Source organism: Nicrophorus vespilloides, unplaced genomic scaffold (assembly GCF_001412225.1).
Source record: "Nicrophorus vespilloides isolate i.1.1-1 unplaced genomic scaffold, Nicve_v1.0, whole genome shotgun sequence".
NCBI classification, from domain to species: Eukaryota; Metazoa; Arthropoda; class Insecta; order Coleoptera; family Silphidae; genus Nicrophorus; species Nicrophorus vespilloides.
Window position 1 is genome coordinate 95921 of NW_017097446.1, and position 22882 is coordinate 118802.

General features: G+C 37.5%; 1 protein-coding gene and 1 non-coding gene across 2 annotated transcripts; one reads left to right on the forward strand and one right to left on the reverse strand.

Annotated features, from left to right (window-relative positions):
- Positions 1-9728: 9728 nt before the first annotated feature.
- Positions 9729-9800, reverse strand: Trnam-cau. Its single transcript has one exon. It is a non-coding gene; the product is annotated as a tRNA-Met (tRNA).
- Positions 9801-21725: 11925 nt separating this feature from the next.
- Positions 21726-22674, forward strand: LOC108560109 (tetratricopeptide repeat protein 36 homolog). Its single transcript, XM_017917560.1, has 4 exons — positions 21726-21914; positions 22058-22249; positions 22306-22481; positions 22544-22674. The coding sequence occupies exons 1-4, from the start codon at positions 21797-21799 to the stop codon at positions 22613-22615; spliced, it is 558 nt and encodes a 185-aa protein (XP_017773049.1). The 5' UTR covers positions 21726-21796; the 3' UTR covers positions 22616-22674.
- Positions 22675-22882: the final 208 nt, after the last annotated feature.

Consider the following 22882-nt stretch of genomic DNA (forward strand, 5'->3'; position numbering starts at 1 on the left):
ACTCTCGCTCACATACAAAAAAAAAAAACAAAAAACTATTTCAATAATATACCTATGAAAAAAAAGCTATCGGTGATGGATGACCTAAAAAAGATATGCTGCTTTTTTGCATACCCATATCTATCTGAAGAAAGAAAAAAAAAAGTAAACCCTCCGTCTTAGGGACATAAAAGTTTTAAGATTATTATTTTTTGCATTAACCTTTTCTTTTCAACTTTACACAGAACCGTTGAAAATATTCCATAACAATGTTGAAACAAAAAAAAAACTACTGGCAATAAAAAAAAAGTAGTAAAGTAAAAGAAAGACTGATGATTTTCTCAGAATAAGTAAAGAAAACTATGGTCAATAAAACATAATAAGTTTTTGAAGTATGAAGAAAGTATATTTCGATAAATGGAAAATAATTTTTAGAATTGTAAGAAGAAAATGATTTTTTTTAGTTTATTTTCGTTGTAATTGTTAAATTTTCCAAATAATTTCTTCATTATTTAGTAGAAATTGAGATACATATTAATCCATACATCTAATCTCCATTATAAACTAAATATGTAATATTATCTACAACAACAAAAAAAAAGAGATTAGTTGTTATAAGATTAAAGCGTGAAACTGATCCTCCTACGCCGAAATCATAAAGAACATAGTCGTCGTAGTCGTCCATTCTTCTATCCTAGAATTGTATTACATTTATTATTAATTTTTTTTTGCATTTCGGCTTCTCAGTAATCGCGCTTAATTATGCATGCCGTGGCGCTTAAGACTGTAATAAATATTTTTCGTAGTCCGCGCCGCGACTGCCCACCTGAATCTGCTCTCAAGATTAGAACCTTGAACGGCGCCGCACTATAATTGTTTCCACATTATAATATTTATATACACACACACAGACACACAATTATGTTACTGTTGTTATTATTATTATTATTAGTTTTAGTGGAAGAGAAGTGGAAGCAGACTCGTGAGTATTTGTGTGTCTATGTGTACGTAGTGAAGGAGAAAATGTTTATTTATTTCTTAATTGTTAGCAGCAAGTTGCCACTTGATTTGTGTCCGCCGAGTCGGGTCCGCTCGAATGTGGGTGTGGATTTGTATGAAATGGGTATAAATCCGCGGATTGCTTGCTTCTATCTTTGCACTCTCTCGTACACTCACTCACTGCACATATTATACTTATACTAGTTCAGTGATCAGATTGAAGACGTCTAACGGGAAAAAGCTCTCCTTCTCGATGTGTGTATGTGTGATTAGTATTAGAAATGAGAGAGGATAGTTTAGATTCTTTAATTTTCGTGCACATTATGTGTCGGATTTATTGGCATCCCAATGTGGCAGGAGAGTCTTTAACGAGCGGTCAACACTGGAACCTACATAAGTATTCCATTATATCATAGAGAACAGGTGCCATTATAAAAATTGGCGCGCGAATCCCACGCGGAGGTTCCGATCCGCTGCACACTCACCGCCGCTCATATTATTATTATATTATTAAACCTACTACACTACGACTACAACTACTACTATTACTACAACTACTACAAATCTCGAAGCTCTCTATCTTTTCGTTTCGCAGTCGAAATCGATGCTCATGATGATGATGATGATGAAGACATCACACCCTTCCTTCTCAACCATCTCATTCATTCAATCATTCATTCGTCCATCAATCCATCATACCTCAATCATCTGCACGCAATCGATTCCCGTAAACTACACCCCTCACGAACTCAACAGAAGTCCTATTTTCACCACTAAATGGAGCCTAATCCTCGCATCATAACACCTAATTATAAACGAATCATAATTAGACAAAATCCATCTGCCGTATCTTTCATCATTCATATTTTTAACTCATTTAATATTTATAATTTTTATTCAAAAACTTAACGCAATTAATAAAATATAAGTTTTTAAACAAATTTCAAAGTTTTAAGAAAAGAAAACTATCGATCATTACCAATATCCATTTGGTGACGTGCACTCTGCGTGATTCAATTTATGCGGAGTCTAATGAACTGCGCCATTACGTCAATTTTTTGCGTGTCTCGTTTGTTTTTCTTGTCTTTTCTCTTTTGTTTTATGTTTTTTTTTATTTTGTTTTGGTTCGAGTGGTCGATGGAGTCTGAGGTGGCGGCGACGGCCGAAAAGGTGCAACAATTTATTGGAGTTTGATAAAGGCCCGATGAATGTTGCGGCGGGGATTAAAATGTAAATGGGCACGGAATGATTTATGGGCGATATGTGGAAAGTATTAATAATAATGTTTGTAATATCGAGAGTGTAAATGAATGTACAGGATTTTAAAAGTGTATATTCATACACTCAACGTTGAGTCGACATGGGTGGTGTCGCCCGTGGCCCGTGGTCATTATGCACCCATATTCTATATACTCTACTACTCTTAATCCATTCTACACTCTCTCACTCTATTACTATTTTCCATTTCGTATTTCGCATTTTATCTACCTGTTCATGCATGATAAATGCGAAACAACAGGAACGGGCATAATTAATCCGAACGATTGCGCAATCCGCGAGGTGTCGACACCATCGCCGCACCATCACCAACGCCACCCCCTTTACGAGAAAGCCAAGAAACGAAAAGAAAATCGAGCAGCGCGGCAATTTGCATTTCGTCGATTCATTTCACCGTTACACATTACATAATAAACAAAACACTTGCACCATTTCTATATCTTTCTCTACCTTCACAGCTGCACACTTAAGTGCATATCACTACTACTCTCTTGATAAGCTCGCGTTTCGCACTCGCGCAAAACTAATATCATTGTTTTCCGCTACTTTTATTACCTCATCTAATCTTAAAGAAACATGCTTCACGAAATATCTTATTTCACACAAAAAAAAATACAATTTATATTATGTTACACACAATGAGTGCTTAATCTTTACCTATTATCGTTTAAATCATTCAATGAAACTTAAAATTACCATTTCTTAAAATTTAATATGTAATAATAATCGGGTAATTCTTATACTGAACTTGTAAACTTTCGTTAACTAATGGTTTGCATAAATTTCGAAATTTGAGCAAGATCGAATGACAGAAATCAAAGTGTGTACGTTTAAGACACTTAGAAGGACTGCGTGTGTGGTTCACTTCGGTCCGGATGATTAATTATCGAATTTCATGTGTCGCTGCTGCGGTGCGGACAGTAATGTGCATAATCTTGTAAAGTCGTTGCCTTTTTTTTTCTTCTCTCTCTCGTTTCATTTCAATAAATGTCAGTAGATCCCACGCGCACACATGTAATTCTCTCCATACAAAATTAAAAAGAAAAAAAAAAGAAACTAAAGACAGAAAAAAAGGTAAAAGAAATGAACAAGAATCGATAGCAAATTGATTGGAGATATTTAAGTCTTAATGTCTCGAGCTGCACCGGTGGCAACCGGCAAAGAGATTAATGACAACGTCGGTCGCAATTTGTCATTTTACCTGCGCCGATTTTAAACCAGATATTCTAACTGTCCTTCCTTCTGCTGCTGCTGCAGCCGAGACGAATTAAACGATTACACCGATCCAGAGAGACAACAAGAACAAGAAACCGTCATTTCTATTTTTGAACGCGGCTCTCGTTAAGACGCGCGCTCGTGCTGATCACAATCGGTGATCCACCAGGAAGCCGCAACCAAAACCAATTAATACGTCCAACCGTAATCAATGTTACGCAAATCCGTTCTAAATATTAATTATTTAGGATCATATCAGACGTTGCTTTATTCTTGTTATTGTTCCAATGCAATTCGACAAAATTGCAAGAACTTGTGATAAAACATGTGATGCATTTCGTTTCGCGGAATAAATAAATCAACATGACGAATTTTCACCGATCAAATATTTTATATGTAAATTTTGATAAAAAAAAAGCCGTGAGTAAAGTTTACTTTACAACAACAACAAAAAACGCATGAGAACATATCGCAAGCAAAGCGCAACGCAAATAAATCGATCGATTTTTCAACAACTGTTGTATTATTGATAATCAACAATAATTCAATCAGTATTCAATTAATTAAAACGCGCGTTTTTTTCACTGTTTAATTATACGTCTCTTTTTTTTGGGTCTGTATTTGTTATTAATTAGTATGAATCAGCGCAAACGCGGACGTTGATGGATCGGATATATTTTTGATTATTATTGAAGAAGTGTTGCATTGACAGATGCTTTCACGGAAAGGAACATCTGCTCGATCGACGGAGAGGATCTTCTCTATGTCCGAGCCGAAATATGCTTCACCTACGAAAAAAAAATTATAGAAATCAATATTTATATGTTATATAAACGAAGAGCATCTGCACGTAGCGTAATAATGCACTCATTAAACTGAATTCGAAACTAGTTTTCATCGAGTTTTAAATCGTAATGCATTAAGAATTGTTTTTTTTTTGTTCTTCTTCAATTTAATTGTAAACACATCAATCATTGTTTCAATTAATTTAATTTTAATTTGTTTAAGTACAAAAATAATGTAGATTTTATACAAACTTCTCTCATTAATGAAATTATAAATATTTGTCAGGAAGTGTTTTTTTTTTTCAATATTTTTAGTAGTTATGAATATATGAATTTAATGTATTGTTATCTTAAGTTTCGTTTAAGTCCAGCAGCTTTCTTAAATCCGGACCATTCGAAGCAAAAAGGAAATAAATCAATTTGCTTCTTCGGACTTTGTGAATGTGTGTGTGGTTTTTTTAGGAGAGGTTAAAAAAAATCGGATTACCGAGGACTAATGGAAAGCGGGTTGCGTAACCTCTTTCGTTCTTTCTTTCTCTTTCTCTCTCGAGTGAGGAACAAATGGGTTAACAATGTTTTATGGCTGGATTTTGATTTTTCCGTGATTTATGGACCGATATACTTGTGCGCGTGTTTGTTTCCTCTTGCGCGCTGTTATTATTGTCGTCGTCGTCGTCGTCAGTTTTACTGCCGTCTCTTCGGATTTATCGTCGTTGGCGGAATCTCATATACACATGTGAGTGTGTGAGTATGCAGTAATAAAAGTAAGGCACATGAACGGCACGAGGAGAGTATTGATAGTTGGAGAATTTATGTGGAGCGACAACATTCACGAATGAACATAAAACGCACCTACGTTGTCCACATCAGCTTCTCTCGTGCATAGATAATTTCCAAGAAAATGTGTAACGAGAAAACCGAAACGACAAGAACTTCTTTGCGAAGAACAAATAAAACAGAAGTTATCATTATTATTATTATTGTTATAGTGGAAATAATCCGGACGTAGCAACACTCGAGGCTCGTGCATTTATCCACTTGTTTATTTGTTTACTAATGGCTGTCAGCTGGCTTGGTTTATTGCGGCTCTCCGTAGGTGTTAATGGCTTAATCCGAATGCTAAAACTTATTGTAATTCGCTGATTAAACGAGTGCCATCCGCTCGAGCCCGAACAATTCATCATCATCATCAAGCACATCTTCCAACATCATCATCATAATTATTTTCTTTACCTTTTTTCTTCATTTCTACCCGTCGATTCTTCATTCTAGAGAGAAGGAGGCGTCGTCGTTTGTTATGTAAACGCGATCTTCGAATATTTCCAGAGAAAGAGCTCTGCCGCCGCCGCCTGACTCACGGCCACCTTTGTTCTTATATAACCCGTGCGGAATTCCATCCACCACAAAAATAAAAACGAAAATCTTAATAATCATTTTTCATCTTCGACAAAGTGGAAATGCTACATTCTGAAAAGCGAGTCAGTTCTCCAATCTTTGATTTTAATTTATTACTACCTTGTTTTGAAACGTTGGTGATTTGGCAGTGCAACAAACAACAATAAATTACATTAAGAACTATCTTAAGTATTTTATCACTAATTTGGAAATTGGTAAAGAAGTGAACGAGAGAAAGTAGGAAAGAGAAGAGGTTTTTGGAGAGACAATAAACAGAATCAACGATGACGGTCGTCTTGTTTAAGTTTTGCAAACGCGCAATAAAATAGAAGAGTTAAGACGTCGACGCAATTATATTGGGAGACGAGTGTAAATCTCAATTAAATAGCCGAGAGAGCGAAATTTCCGCACACCTTCCATCCCATACATAAAAAGAAAAAACAAAAATTGTGGTGACAGTGCAACAGGTTACGCGGTAATTCCGCATTTCGAGCACTGTTTATTGACCATTTCGTGGGCGTCTTAGTATCAATTTCAATTAAAATCGTCACAAATATTTGCATCCAAGGTTTTGAGCCAATTTGATAATCTTGACAATAGTCTAAACATTACACATTTGAACATTTTATATAATAATACAGACTATAAGACTAGTTAAAATTGCACAATTCATCGTCTTTGAAGGATTGGTTCATATTGAAGAAGATTTGCAAAGCATTGATTTGTTAATGATGGTTTGATGATAGGTTGTGACGATGATGAAGATGATGGGTTTTGGTCGGAGGTGGGCAAGAAACAAAACAAGGCTAGAACAAAGTGGTAATTGGTATGGTAACGCATTCAAGCAAGTGCTTTTGTCTTTGGTGCAGAGAGACGACGGCTGCTGCGATGTTAATTATGTCGTTGCGCTGCACTTTGACACACACACACACACATAGATGACAAAGAAGAAGAGGATGTCGAAATCGGCGATTGGAGAAAACGAAAATGCAAAAAAAAAAGTAATGAAAGGAGAAGGACGGAACGGCCGTAAGGAACGTTGCAGTAACGAACAGCACAAAGCACAATTCGTGTGTGCCTCGCGCATTGGATTATTATTATTTAGCGGGCGGCGATTGTGCTCTAACCTAGATTCGTTCGTTGGCCACGACTTAATTGTCCTCGTTATTTATATACATATGCATGTGTTCGCCGCATATAGTTGTCGTCGTCGTCGTCGTTGCTGGCTGGCTGGTTGGCATAGTCCTGGCCGCGTACCTAGTCCTAGTCATAGACAAAGGCGACAAAGTAGCACCGTTGTTGTTGTTTTTTTTTTTCTCTTATTTTCCTATTATATTCATGGACCTCCGGTGCTCAGGTGTGGTCCCAAAACCGCATACATTAAACTCGGCAAACATTACTTAATTTACGTACGCAAGTCGGAACAAAGCGCACAGGTCTACAACTCTTAATCGTAACTTGCGAGTGTGCTGTGCTCTGGCATGGTTGCACCGAATATCGTCGTATGGTATAGGTAGTAGGCGTCTCCGTCTCCTTTGTTTCGAGCCTCATTTCAATTGTTTAATAGATGGTCACCGGTAACGCTAGTCGAAGAAGGTGGAATTTGGAATGCCGACGCCACCTTCCACGCCGAAGCTTCGAATCACCGAAGCCAAATCATATCATATCAATTATTCATAACTATGAATAAACCATTTACAAGAACCTCATCTCAGCTACACCCATATCTATAAACTAAGTAAGCGATACATCTGCACTCGAATATAGTGTGCAGATCAAGTTACAAACATTCGATGACACTGTGGAATTCTAAATCTTAGTTACCATTTAGTAACTCAAATTGTCAGTGTCTTCTTACAATAATAATAAATAGTAATTCAAGACTCGTACTAATTTGCCTTGATCATCTTACAAACCTAACTAAAACACTAAAACCATTCTTTATTGATAAAATTTAGTAACGAAACAAAATTTTAGTTTATTTGTTTTTATTAAAATATATATTATCTGAAAAGTTTGCTTACACTGTTCTCATTGAATAACACAAGTCACTTAACAGACTAGAGTCTTTATCGAAATGTTTACACTGACCTATATTTATTTATAGAGTGAAAACAGAATTACCTCGTAGGATGGATCCCTTATCTAATCACCACAACCAGCAACAACATTCTCGAAGCTCATCCAGTCCATTTCCTACCTATTTTCGCACCCTGTCATGGCCTTCCTTCTCGTCTTATATTGGCACGTACGAAGACATTTTTTTCTTCATACCAAAAACGACGTCTTTCTCACATATAGTCCTGATATTCTGTGTGGACATTTTCGAAAAAAATGTCTTCTTCGTCCTATCTCGCATCCATATCAACGTGTCGAGATAGCATTATCTTGGTATGGTTCTATTGATTTTATGTTGAAGCACCACACGGAGACGAAGGAAATACGTCGAGGATTGTCGTATTGTGTTTACAATAAAGAAGGGACACGCATTTGAATAATTCCGGCGACAGATCGACGCGATAAAAAGGCCGGAATTGGTATTTATTTATTTATTTTCCCTGCGACAATAAATCCAATTGCCCTCCGTGAACCTGCCTGATTTTAATTTCTAATAAGTTCGAAAGATCCTCAAACTTGATACAATATTCTCTGCCGGACATCTACAACAATTGAAGATTACAATATTCTTAAGAAAGATCGCAGCAAGTTCACATCAAAATTGAATCTGTCAAAGTTGACATTGACAATTTTCAATCTTCTAGTAATTTTATTCATTTTGACATACAATCCTAAAGTGTCTAATATACGTGCTTAAAGCAATTACAAATTTAAAACTGAAATTTAAACTTGCAAAACATCTATATAAAAATAATCTTATTTGTATGAAAGGTACGAAACAATGTGTGTTAAATATAGGTAATAAAAAAGAAGATGGGGAGGGAAAGAAAATTGAGGTTATAGTGTGTGTGTGTGTGTGGAAAAAAAAATGGGCCATTTAGTAAACGATTTAAGGGGGAAATCCACACGATTTTACCAGGTGTTCCGACTCTCGTTTTCACTCCTTTTTGACTGCCGTAAACAGCGAAACAAACCACAAAACCAAAGAAAAAAAACATAGGAACATAAATGCATGCACACCCTTCGATGGTGATGAGCCACGACCGCAGACCCGACTTAAGTAAGTGTAATTAATTTCAATCTGAAATTTCACTCTTTCACGTTTCTTTTTTTTGTTTTCAGGTATCTAACCTCTATTAATTAATTTCGATGCTATCTCTCGGTCTAAGTAAATACAAAACTGTATTGGTAAGGTGGACCCTGCAGAGAGATACGATCTATATAAACTCGAAGAGAGAGATTGAAAACAATCAATGTATATAATATTATTAATTATAGTGAACCGTTGATTAATTTCCTGTGATTGAAAGTGTAAGAGCGTCGTATGATGATTATCATTTTTATTGGTCGCGTGATCTATCTGACTGACTCGATCATCACCCGATCGATTACCTAACGTTTCCCAAATCAATATTCATAATTTATACGTCGAATGATAAACTGCTCGTGGTTTATTGCCGACACGTATAACAAATAAATTGCAATAAATCAAATAGGCGTAGAACACGAAAGTTTCGGACCTTTCCATTGTTCCTCGTTCAGTCATATCAATTATTTCATATCGATGTAAAACACAGATAATATTCTAATAGGAAATAGTCTACAACAACAAAAAATCTAAAATTATTTATCTATTTTGTTCCAAACGTTAAGTATTAAAATCGTATTTATCCATCGGAATTTCTCCATCGGACATTTCGCTGGCAGCACTTTATTACTTTTATCCTATAAATATATGCTACAAATAAATGTTACAAATTATGCACAACTTTTTAAATATTCATTTATTTATTTATTTATTCATTTTTACAATGAAACATTTAAAAATTTGTTTTTTTTTTCATATTATTTAATAATAAATAATATTATTAATTGAAATGAAATTAATCTACATACATTCAATCTAGTTTACAATAAAAATAATCTGAAGTGAAGTAATTATGATTACAAAAAAGATTATAGCAGAGCATGGTTTCGATCCACGGACCTCTGGGTTATGGGCCCAGCACGCTTCCACTGCGCCACTCTGCTCTTGGTATTTTTTATACTAAATTAATAAATTCCAATTAATCGTTAATTATATCTATTTTTATTCTACTTTATCTACATTCGCATTCTAGATTTCGAATAAAAAAAAAATTATTTGAACAAATTAAATCTTGAAATTCATTTTTAATTATTTCTTAAATATTGAAATTAATTTGAAATTAACCAAAAAAGTTTAAATTAATAACTGTTATTAATAATTGGATCAATTAATAATCTTAATAACTGAAATGTTATTTTTTCTAATGGACTAATAGTGAAATAATAATTGAGTGTGGAAACGATGGATTTTTATTTTTAAATGAATCATCGTAAAAAGAAGGGTGAAACTATTAATAATTCGGGTAGCTAATGACGAAAATGTCGTTTCCAATTTGCTGGCGCGCAAAAATATTTTCTAATTTGCTTTGGAAGAAGGATGATGAATAGGAGGAACAATCAATTTCTGAGGGGCTGACCCTGATATTATCGAAACACAAGTATGTAAAATGAAGAAACGAGGAGAGAAGAGGAGATATCGATCTTCTGGGTGGTTTCCTCTTAAATGGTGTTAAAGAGGCAATGAAATGTAAAAGCAATCAAAAGGTAATCGACGGCGGATGGTTAGAAGATGAACGAAGGATAGATGGATGGATGGAAGGAAGAGAATCCACCCACCGCGGTTGGAGGACAGATGCGGCCACCTCTGGAGCGCTCCAGGATATCAAAGAAAGGACGATACACGATCACCTAACATCACCTCACTTACATCTGTCTACCTACCTATTATTATCATCATTAAAACCGAACGCACGTACGTACTTACTTACTTACTACAACAACAACAACAACTATAATAACTAGGGGGAACGATAGACAACTAAAAAAAAAGAAAAAAGAAAGAATCCGTGGAGAATGGAAGAGGTCCTTTTGATATGAAATATATTAATTTTTAAACGCTGTCAGCGACGTGTCCGCATTATTAATTTTTTTCCATTCCATTCCATCCGTACGTACGTACGTATATACGTGCACATGCGAGTGAGATAATAACAAGACGCAGAAATGGGTTTCATGAGCGAGCAAGGCAAGAAGTAATACAATAATAATATAATACGTTCACTAATCACTACAATCACCTGCTAAATGGGCGAACGGCAGACGGCAAAACGCACACACACACACATTACATTAAGAATCGTGATCCAAACATCAAACTCTAATCACATTACAATTTCAGCGGCAGCAATTTCGTGCGGTTTAATCTATCAAATTGTTGTATACACTATGTGTTAAACGCGTCATTATTTCACTTTTATTGCCCCCATTAAGTCGCCCATTTTATATAAACAGATACACACACACACACAACATATATGTTAACGTTACCGGTTACCAAACGTCGATACAACCGAAGACCGTACAAGAAAAAAAGTATCTGTAATTCACTGGAAAGATACATCTCAATACAATGCATATGAATAAAGTGCATTAAATTGAACAAACCACAATTGTTAATGATGCAATAAACGCTTTTAACTGCTTTGTTAACTCTTTACCCGTTAAACTCTATGTTACAAATTTACATTACATGTACAACTAAAACTTGCTCAATTTTTTTAAATTATTCTTATATTTACTTATATTTTTTAAAAGTTGTCTTAAATCTTAAATCTTTCTAAATTTATGAAATTTCACTTAGAGAAGGTCTGTTTCGTTTACAAAAAAAAAAATCAATCGATTTCTACGTTCGCGGAGGATCAGGCAAGGCAAAGAAAAAAAAAGAGAAGAAGGAAGAACGTCCCACCTCCAATTAGAAGATGTTTATCTTCGGATTCTGAAGGTAAATTAATGGTCCTTATCCCTATCCCTTTCATTCAGTCCGATTTTATTGGCTTGCCAAAATTACGAAACGGCCACTTATCTCTCCCATAGATATAAATACGTATAGGTGTAATATATTTTCCCCGATTAGAAACTCGGCACGAAATTAATTGTTTTTTATTTTTTGCTGCTGCTGCTGCCGCCGCCGCAGCTTTTGCCTTCCTCTCCTTCTGCTGATTGTTTCGATCCGATTTTACGCAATGGCACAAGGCAAGGCTGATTTTTCGACCCAATCAATGTATACGTGTGTGTGTGCGTGTGTGTTATGGCATGAGGAGAGACAGACGGACGGACTTACACACACACACCCGCACGTGCGTAGAGAGAAAGGTGATCATTATGGACCAGATAGAGCGGTGGATAAGGAGAATAACCCGAACGCAATGAAGAAAGAAAGAATGTAAGAGGGAAGAGATTTATCGCTTATTTACACAGCTTCAGGTGAAAATGTTTGCGTGTGCGTCGTGAATATTGAACGTGTTCGGATCGCTGCGAGTGGAACCACACAATCGTCATAATAATAATGTTGATGATGATGATGATGTTGATAAATAATTTCGATGCACGTGGGAATGCAAATATTTGCGGCGAGAAGACGACAACTGACTGCAACGACGCAATTTTTGGGGGCAAGTGTATTTACAATGTCCTCGCAATTCCTCTCTCTCTCTCTCTCTATCTATATCTTCTTCCTTATATAATGATAATAGTCAAAGGTGTCGTGTTTTCCATTTCTGCGCCACCCTTTCCTTATCTAGGACTTAGTGGCTCTTATCTGCGCATTTTCACAGCCACTCCAACAAATAATCCAACTGTCTCCTAAGCAAACACACACACATAACATAGATTACGAAAATAGTTTTAGAAAAAAAGAAACAAGAATAAAATATATTTCCAATAAATTTATTTGATTTTTCTTCAATTGTTCTACAACTTTCCAATAACTTCTTTTTGATTTAATAATAATAAAAATTGTGTTAACTCGATAAATCCAAGTGCGCTTATTTTTGGATTATGCATCCATTGTTTCCGCATAACTTCTTATTCCGCGTACTCGTTTTTGTTGCTGCTTCTGCTGCGATTCTGGTTGTTGTTGTTGTTCTGTTTGCTGCTGTTGTTGTTGTTGGAGTGGAGCGGATCTGAGTGACCCCGAGAGAGTTGTAAGTTGAAAAGGGTATCAGCGTTGTGTATCTATTTTGAATATAAAAAAATAAATAAACCAAAGAGGAAAAAGGTTGCCGAAGCAGCAGCAGCAGCTCACCGTACTTTGTCTGTATGCTCAATGTGTGTGTGTGTGTGTGACTATATGCATGTTGAGAAGAATTACTTATGGATATTGAAAGCGGGGCATTAATGGGTCATCCACCTCGGAGCAGGCGGATTGAAAGAGGTTACGAGGTGAGGATGAAAGAAGAGGGATGCTTCCGGTGTACCTTTTGGGTCTGATGATGATGATGATGGCACAGCTGTGTCGCCACCGTTCCTCCTCATCCTCCTCCTCCTCTTCTCTCCTTACCTATTTACCATCACCTATCTACCTACTTACAAATACGCAACGTAATAAATTATCGAAGCGGAGGATGAGATGTAGAACCAGCAGAAGGAAGAAAACGGGAAGAGAAGAAAAAAATTAAAAAGAGTTTAAGAATTATAAAAAAACATGGAGCTTTAATAGTGAGTAGGGAGCCGCACTGTGTTTAATTAATAAACTGGAAGGGAAACGCGCTCGTCACGTACGAGGGATATTCAACTCCTTCCTTCCTCCTCGACCTCTCTCCCCATTCAATATCTACTACACTTCTGTTCAAACCGCACTCCAAAACTCATCCAACTCTTCTACATCCTACCATTGCATTACAGACTTATACACTGACCTACAATGTAAAAAAAAAAACATATTAATATTATTGAGTATTAAGATATTCATGACATTGTTTAATAATTTGTTTAACAAAAACGATTTACTAGTATTGACTAAAATTGGGAGGCGATGGTAATTTGTTTTGTGATGCGGCGATGTGATTTTGAAATTCGTTAGTCATACGCAAGAGCACGCTAAAAATTCGCTCTCTCAGCTATTATCTGCATGCATGACTCACTTTGCGCGCATTAAACCAAAGGCAATAATAATAAAGTAAGGTGCAGTGCGCAAGGAATAAATCAAAAGCCCGCGAGCTGATGTTTTCCAATACAAAGAAGTCCATTTCGTTTTCTATCCCTCTTTCTCGTTTCATTTAGCGCAGAGAGGAGGGGGGGGGGTGTTACTGCTCTGTTTTTTTCGTCATATTTCTTCGAAATATTCTTACAATGAGAGTCTCTTTAAAATTACGGTTTTTAAAGGTGAAGATTTAACCTGTTTATATGGTTGGGATGAGAGATGTGATGGGTATGGTACATTATGGGTACGGAGAGGTGAGACGAGGCTCTCTCGGAACAGACTCGACGACATCCGGTTTTACACACACACACCTTCTTAAGAGAGCGTGTCCCATCTCTCCCATACCGCACCTCAAAGACGTCCACCACCATCACAATGATGATGATAATAATGATGATGATGATGATGATCGTCGGTGTCTAATAACGAGCCAGGAAATTACACACGTGTCCGTCGGAATTGACCAGAAACAACACAATGGGATGAATCATAATTTCCCCTTCATCGGTGCATATCGGATAATGGGGACGATTCACTGGATCCGAACATCGTCTTCTTTAAACCGATCATTATTATTCCCACTCTTATGTCACGCAGATTCGTTTTACGTTATCGACAGGTCGTCTCGAATGCACACCTTGCTTTGCCTTCCACCTTTCCTCCGTCCCTGCTGATAACACCAAAAATGAACCACATTTATCGATTTGTTTGCATTCGCGATTGAATGCGACACATTGATTCGATCGGAACAACAAAAGGTTCGACACATAACTGTGCAGATAGCAAACCCTTCGCGTTACACGCACTTCTCTGTCAACAACGGTGACATATTTTAGCCGAACAACAGGTTCCTTGCTGATTTATTTAAATAAATATAAAATTGTAGAATTTTATAACATTTTCGTAAAAAAGAAACATACGTACATTCATTCAAAATATGAAATTGAATGTTCTATTAAAAAGTCGATTGTCGAATGAACGAACGAAGAAAGCAGCGGCATTACGGAATTCCCTCCGTTTTACAAGGGATTATTTATTACACGTGTGTGTGTGTGCGTGTACCCTTTCGGATTTCATAAATTCAAATTAAGTGTACGATCATAGCTTGTTATTCATTTTTCCTGTGTGTGTGTGTGTGTGTTCACGTTTGTTGGTTCATTTTCAGTTTGTAAATGTATTAAATAGCCGCAGATTGATGATTGGAACGGAGGCGGACGGCTGTTATAAATCAAAGGGCCTTATATTATGTAACGCGTCTTTTGTGAATACAAATTACGGTGAAGAGAAGAGAAGAGCGAGCGAGCGCGCGCGAGTCTTCTATACTTCTTTCGTATTCACTATGAGGACGCGAGGCGGCGGCGGCGGCAGCGGCTGTGGCGACTGTAATAAAGATTGATTCGTTTTTTATATTCAGTTAACGAAACTCCTTTAACACCTTTAAGTTCGATGGGCGCCTGAGGTCCGTGTAATTGAACCGATTTCCATAATTCATTAATCCGCCGTCTTCATCTACCTGTGTGCTCTGCTGCATCATCATCATCATCGTCCAAGTTATCATAGTTCGGATGGAATGCAGGGAGAAGAAAGGGAGGAAAAGCATATAGCATGTGCCTTTCTGGTGTATGGACCATTATTATTATTATTATTACCAGATGTGCCAAAAAGGAAAAGAGAGTCCCTTTAAAAACGCACCGAAAACACACAGCTGATTTGTGCAATATGAATGAACGGATGAATGGAGAGAGAGAGAGAGAGAGGTTGCTTTCTTGCTTTTGACGTCCATTTCTATGACAATGCGTGCAGCAGCGCCTTCACCTGGAGCGATACGAAAAGCTGAAAGAAAGAAAGAAAAAAAGCTGAAAAGAACGGCGACGTCCAAGACGATGCCAACAAACACTGCAGCAATCAGCTGTTCCTACACCCTCACAATAACAATAATACAACAGTAAGACCTGTCGAAGTTCTGTGTGTTGTGTTGTGTTGTAGATGGTCGTTCGAGAAAGCCGCAATCAAATTTGCTGTTTCGGAATTGTCCCTAATAGAAATCGATTTGAATAAAACACGGCCGACTTGGTTATTTAGTGGCCGGGTAAGGCCTCGTAATTGGTCCAGTTCCGAGCGCTAAACGGACTTTCTGCGCGATAAATTTTAGCCAGAACAGAACGTGTGGCTATGATAATAGCACCAAACAACAACAACAACAACAGCAGCAGCAGCAGCAGCTAAAACAGTGAGAGATGAAGAGAGAAAGAAATAAGAGAGATTATGGTTATATAACGTCGCGCCTCGAGATATTCTCTCTTTCTCACTCACTCACTCACTCTCTGTGTCTTTCTGCTACTCCCCCGCAAGCAAACTGCAAACAGCGGCGGCAAACAGTGAGAAAGAGGCACGCCCGAATTGTTACTGTGTAATATTGTTGCATTGCACAAACGACGGACACCAATTTCTGCTCCGGTTTTTGGGGGAAATTACCGTTATCGTTCAGTACGATCTACGAAGCGAGAAGCTCTTATGTCATTTCCATAATTCGTTTAACTATTTTCTTAGCGAACAGTTCTTTAGCGAGTGAAGGAATGAGAGTGTTTCAATTTATTAGCGGCAATCTGTGCGAGGTAATCTCTTCTTGAGCGCGCAAATGCAATGCAATGAATGGCTGTAACGTGTTTGCTTGGCTATAACGGAGATTAGCGTAAGCCACTGGCTGCTGCTGCTGCTGCTGCTGCTGCTGCAGCAACCGTAATTATACTCTTCGGGAGAGAGAGAGCCCTGATTTACACAAATAGATACCGAACGTTGCAAATTACACCAATTTTCCACTACGTATTTCACGGGGCAGGCCTTAATTAGCGAACGAAATCTATAAAATACCTGGCAAAAGGTTACCACCTCCCCTCACTAACATGTCCGTAACCCACATTTAATTTAACTGATCATCATCATCATCATCGTTACATCAACCTTCTCTCCATTCAAAGTTGCAAACCGCAACAATCGGCTGCAAACTTGCAGTCGAACTCAATCTCAAAAACTAAATCATCTCAATCATCATATTACAAGACATTTTGAATCCTTTGAGATTTACATTACTTGAAGCAATGACAAATGCTCAAATTTTACTCTCTTTTCGATTAAAGAAAATCTTATTGTTTCGTCGTCACTTTTGATCTTCGCTACATCTGCATCTATAGACTAAAGAGACGAAAACCTGATCTCTCGAAAGACTGCATTATTCTAATGATCACTAATATGAGAGCTATGCGATGAAAGAAATAGAAAAGGGCTGTTGCTGCGGTGTATGGCAAGAACAATTGAATCGAAAGGGCTGCATCTGACTGCATAATCGGGGGGGGGGGGCCTCCTGAACACCCAGCTAGTCTGAGCCGGTGTCACTTGTCAGAGGGGGCCCCCCAATCTCAACCATCAAAAGTCCATTCTTCGACGTTGCTTCTATTGCTGCTCTCGCGCGCACAAGAGTAAAGCACATGAGAGTCGCATGCCACCTGCCAGGGACTAGCACACAAAGGGCATCCCTTTTAGCAGCAAGCAAGCAACCCCTCCAACCAAAATACGCGCACATGCAGCTCGCTGCGAAAAGCGAAACGCACCCTTATGTAAGCAGAGATTTAAGGCGAAGGACCGGCTGCGGATGGTGGGCACGCGTATCCCGAAAATTGACCGTTACAGGATGTAAATCTCCGTCCTATTGTACATACTATTGCACATCTGCACGTGCCTGCATATACGTACGTACTAGCACATGCACATACACAAAACACACAACAAAATATCCACTTTGGGCGAACCCACCTCCTGCAAATAGAGGAAATTACTTGGCTTTCCATACAAATTCAACCCCATCCCATCACCGGTATACTTCGCTAGTTTACAAACAATTACAGAAACATTACACTTTGGCAAAACTTTACCAAATTGAACGAAAAAAACCTTTCAATTCTACAACAAAACAACTAATTTTATATGATATAATTTAAAATTACATATGTGATATTTGAAAATAACAATTGTCATACATTTTTGCATTTCAAAATAATATACTGAGTTGATGTTTGTATTATTTAAGAAGAATAATGTACTTATCAGTTGAAATAAATAGAAATACTATTACTTGCATTATATGAAATGTTAAACATAATAAAACTGTCTTAATTCACAACATCTATTCCGATTGTTACATTCAAAAAAATATTTGATTAATTACAAGCAACTTTGATATGAATATGAAATTATTTATAATTGTATTGAAGCAAATACTTCTAAATGTTGTGTACGGAATAAAAAAGAAAGAAATAATAATCGTATTGGCAAATTAGAAACGTTTAAGTATTATAACAGAATTAGTCGTGGTTCGAGAGAACTGGAGTAGCGGAGATTCCGTTTCCATGTTTTGAGATAAGAATGTATAACTGTTACACGCGTAAACACCGCGAGAATCAGACGTAGAATGAGATGGAAGGAAGGAAAGAAAGAAAGAAAAATATATAAAAGGAAGAAGTAAAAGTCCATTACGGCACGCTTAATTATTATTTCATTTTTAAACGGCTCCGATTCCAAATTAACACTTTCGATCTCGACCGGTGAGGTCACGACTTCGTGCCAGATCCGTCGTCTTTCATAATATACTACCACCACCACCTGTGTGTATATGTCGTATGCATATGGGGAGAGAATGAAAGAAAGAAAGAAATCGGAAACTCCAGATGTGGAAATCTCTGTGGAACACGGAAGGAAGTCGACCTTCCAGGTGGACTCTTTTTTTTTTTCTTCTCCTTCTTCTGTTTTTGTTTGCGTATTTCGACGAGGGGATCTCCCCGAATAAGAAGGTTAAAAAAGTGCATTGATGAAAGGAAGAAAGGAATATTAAGGGTTTCTGATTATTCCATAAATTATATGGCATATAACCTTTTCTTTCGGATCGACCACTTTACGGCCAAATTGCGAATCAGAATTCCTCGGGTCACGTTTAATCCGTCAACCAGTTGATACCGGCGTGCAGCTGCTCTGAACAATTGTTGCGTAATAGAAGCAAAAAAAAAGAAGGGTAAAGGATGGAAGAACAAATAATAATAAAGAAAAAAACGATAGGATACTAGATGTTACCAACTACTACTGCAAACTAAAATCTAATTAGACTCATCTAATTTCAAAGTGGATTAACATTAACAACATATCAATTCTCAATTGCAAATTTGTTTCCACAAATAATAATTTCCTCTGAAAAAGTATATAATGGCAATATTCACTTATTGTGACAATTTAAAAGAAATGAAATATTTCGTGTATTAAATAGAAAGGTTTCTTTGGTAAAGTTAAACGTTTGATTTGATCCTATTTATACGGAAAGATATGTCGTTTTGTATAAGTCTCAGGCATTCCTTTCGTCGCTTTTTATTGTGATCGATGATGGCTGCACGGAATTCCGGGAATCAAAGCTTACGTGGATTTTAGGTCTTCTTTCTTGTGTCGTGCGTCGCCTGCCATTGATATAAAATATATTATATAGTTTTTTTCTTTTCATTTCTTTTCTTTTCGCCGGTCGATCATCTCCGCTCAGTTTTTCCTTTTCTTTCGCGTTTAATACCTCTCATTGTTGTGTGTCGTTGCGGACACAATACGTCGACGGGCAACAGCAGAAGCAGCAGCAGCAGCTGTATTACTGCTACCCAAAAGCAAACCTTGTGCAGACTCTGAGGACAGGTGAGATGGTTCGATATGGACCTGCAGAATATGACCGACGACGACACATACATACACACATGAGACCCCCCTTTGCTTTGCGCCCTACCGGCTCTTTCAACTAAGTGGATGAAACGAGAGAGAAGTGTACGAAGGACCAACAAGAGGGAGAGAGAGAGAGCGAGAAAACCTTCTCTTCTATAAACGGGAGACCCCCATTCCCAAAATTCCTTACCCTCATACACAAAACAAGCACGCACCACAATCCGGCCCGACTCTAACGGATTCCAGCTTGCACAACTTTGTGCAAGGCAAAATGTGTACTCACATTCATTACTTATTTAATTGTCAAAATGCCACATAACCACTTTGATCTCTTGATACTACTTCTAGATTAGAATTTATTTAATTATTACATTTAACATAGATTCCTTACGATTCATATTGAATAAGAAAATAACGAATTGCATCATCTGCAATATACAAATGAAGAAGGTCGTGTATACGAAATGCCCGCAGCGCATCGTTGAATAATAATAATTTAAATAAATCACTTGGGGGTTTTTCGGCAACCGAATCTGAAAATAAATCAATTCCGGTAGGGTTATAAAAGAAAAAGAAAGAAAGAAAGAAACCTTCCTACCGTTTTTTAACCCATCGATTAAAATGCGCATTCATTAGTTAGCGAAGAATGCCGTCACAATGCACTTCCGAATGCTCGTCGTGGGGCGCCTTCCGAGTACTAATAATAATGATAATAAAAATGGAAATGAATCAGTGTGAGAAGTGATGAAAAGTTGTGGATGATCCGTGGGATATTCTAATCGAATCGAAGAGAGTAGAGAAAGAGAGCGAGAGAGAGCGAGAGAGAGACCGGTTTCAGAATCGATACGGATCTTTGATCGGATCTATCTAAAGCGGTTTGCATATGCTAATTATAATTATATGGGATCGGTTTTCGCTGCATTAATCGCAGTTCTGCATTGTTTATTAATGTGATCTTGAAATTCGAAGCATTTACGAATCCAGAGAGAGAGAAGAGAAGAAAAAAAAAAACACACACACACCTACTTCTCTTGAGGTTTTGTCTTATTGGATGTATATAACAATTGCTTACGCACTAAATCACTCCAAATGTTTATACAACTTGTATTAATTATTAATTTTCAATATCGTTTATTTAAAATAACATTAAAACTGATAGCGTTTGTTCAAATACAACTCATTTGGGAGTAGTAATATAGAATTTAGTATATTCTATACTGATAATTAAAGAATGAAGAGTACATTGTTTGGTGAATCATTGCATTGCAGCGTTCTTGAAATTTGAAACGTTTAGGAAGCAGTGAAGCACACCCTCTTCCTGTTTTTGAGGTGAAAGCCTTTCACTCGAGACGCGTGTCCTCCTCCTCCTCCTTCTTCTACTCCATCTATATGCTCACGTGTGCTAGCTATGCCTGTGTGTTTATTTGATCCTCCTACAATCTCCGAAGGCTCTTTCTTCTTCATCGCCATCGTCTTCTTCTCCTTCATCCCCTTGCGCCTTGCGTCTCCCCCAACATATACATTTCTATATAGTATAGGCTCGTGCATGGTTTTCTACGAAAGACTTCACGCATCTGCCAAAGCGATTGCCTCCCCCGAAGGGCACCTATTATGTTCATCGCCTTCCTCCTTCCTTACGAAAAAGAAGAAAAGAAAAAAAACAATAAAGTGAAGGCCCCCATAAATCACGGACGCGACGCCGTGTAATTTGACGCAATCACCGCTTCTAAAATTATCTAATAATAATAAGAAGAACGTTAATTGGTGTGATGCACAAAGTAGACGTGTATTCGTTTACCGGTTATTAACTGTTTAACACCTTTCTTCGCCACCCTTTCGTTGCGTAATCGCCGACTGGCCGGCATTTCACGTGTATAATTATATTGTTAGCGGCTTTTGGCGAAATTACCGGGTGCAACTCCCGAGTCCCAAGAAGGAAAAACAAAAATGGGCAGACGTAATTTTATGGTAGCCGAAAAACACGAAACAATTAATCCCCTACAAAAAGTGTAGAGGAAAGGAAAATTGTTCTTATCCAATCCGTCTTCGGCGAATGATTATACACATTTTCATCTCGTGACATTGAGAAGGCGCCGATTAATTAAACATTGAAATTTATTCGGAAACGCCGCTTACATAGTGGAATCTCGTCAATCCAGTTTTATCTGTTTAGTATTTAGTTGGAAACGACTTGGAAACGAACAGTCGCAATCCGATCATGTCTTCCAACGCCGAACTCAGCATCCACGACAGGGCGATTCTCAATTGCGTCTTCAATCCGAGTCTTCCCTTGGACGAGGCCTACAACCAAGAGGAACTCAACAATGTCCTGAAAGGTAACAAAGAGGAATCCTTCTCTTTTCTTTTTGTCTGTGTGTGTGTGTGTGTTTGCCTCCGAGTAAAAGTGTTTCAACAGATGGTTTCCGCTGTGGCACACTTTGGCCAAAAACCATTAAATGCTGCTGCTACCTTTTTCCAGACGACGCCGAGGATTTCGGCCCTCAGACCGAGCGAATCAAAGCCAACGAATTGGAGGCAATCCGAAGGGCAGAAAACAAAGAATTCTCCGGTGCATTGGATCTGCTCAACGAATCCATTCAAACCATTCCGAAGAAAGCGTCTCTCTACAACAACAGAGCCCAAGTATATCAATTCCAAGGCAAATTCGATGGTAAAACGAGAGAATATTTAATATATAATAATTTTAACAATTTCTTCTCCTCCAAGACGCTTTAAACGATCTAAGTAAAGCCATCGAACTGGCCGGAGACGATCAGAAGAAAACCCTTTGTCAAGCGTTGAGTCAGAGAGGTTTGCTTCATCGTAAAAATGACAATTTGGACGAAGCCCGAGAGGATTTCGAGAGGGCTGCTCAATTGGGCAGCAAATTCGCTAGATCTCAAGTAAGAATTCATGAAGATTTTTCAAATTTTTAATTAATTTCCCACGACATCCTCATTTACAGTTGGTCGAGATAAATCCGTACGCAGCCTTGTGCAATCAAATGTTGCGAAAAGTTATGGACGAATTCAAATAATCGAATTAATACTGGTTTAGGGATTTAGAATTGTTAATTAATAAATATTGTTTATTGAAGTTTAATATTTTCTCATTTCTTCCACCAATGATAAATTAAAGATTTTCTTTTTCAATTTATTATTGAAGATTTATATCGTGTTTATCGGCCCACATAAATTTAGTTGGTTTTTGAGGAACGAACCAACGACCTTTCGTATCGGATTTTCATGATACAGGTGTGATACATTAGACTTTTATTATAGGCAACCAGTAATTCAGGTTTATT

Coding starts and splice junctions, on each gene's coding strand:
- LOC108560109 (XM_017917560.1), top strand. CDS start 21,797: ATGTCTTCCAACGCCGAACTCAGCATCCACGACAGGGCGATTCTCAAT. Junction 22,250..22,305: donor ATTCCAAGGCAAATTCGATG/GTAAAACGAGAG, acceptor TTCTCCTCCAAG/ACGCTTTAAACGATCTAAGT. Junction 22,482..22,543: donor GCAAATTCGCTAGATCTCAA/GTAAGAATTCAT, acceptor CCTCATTTACAG/TTGGTCGAGATAAATCCGTA.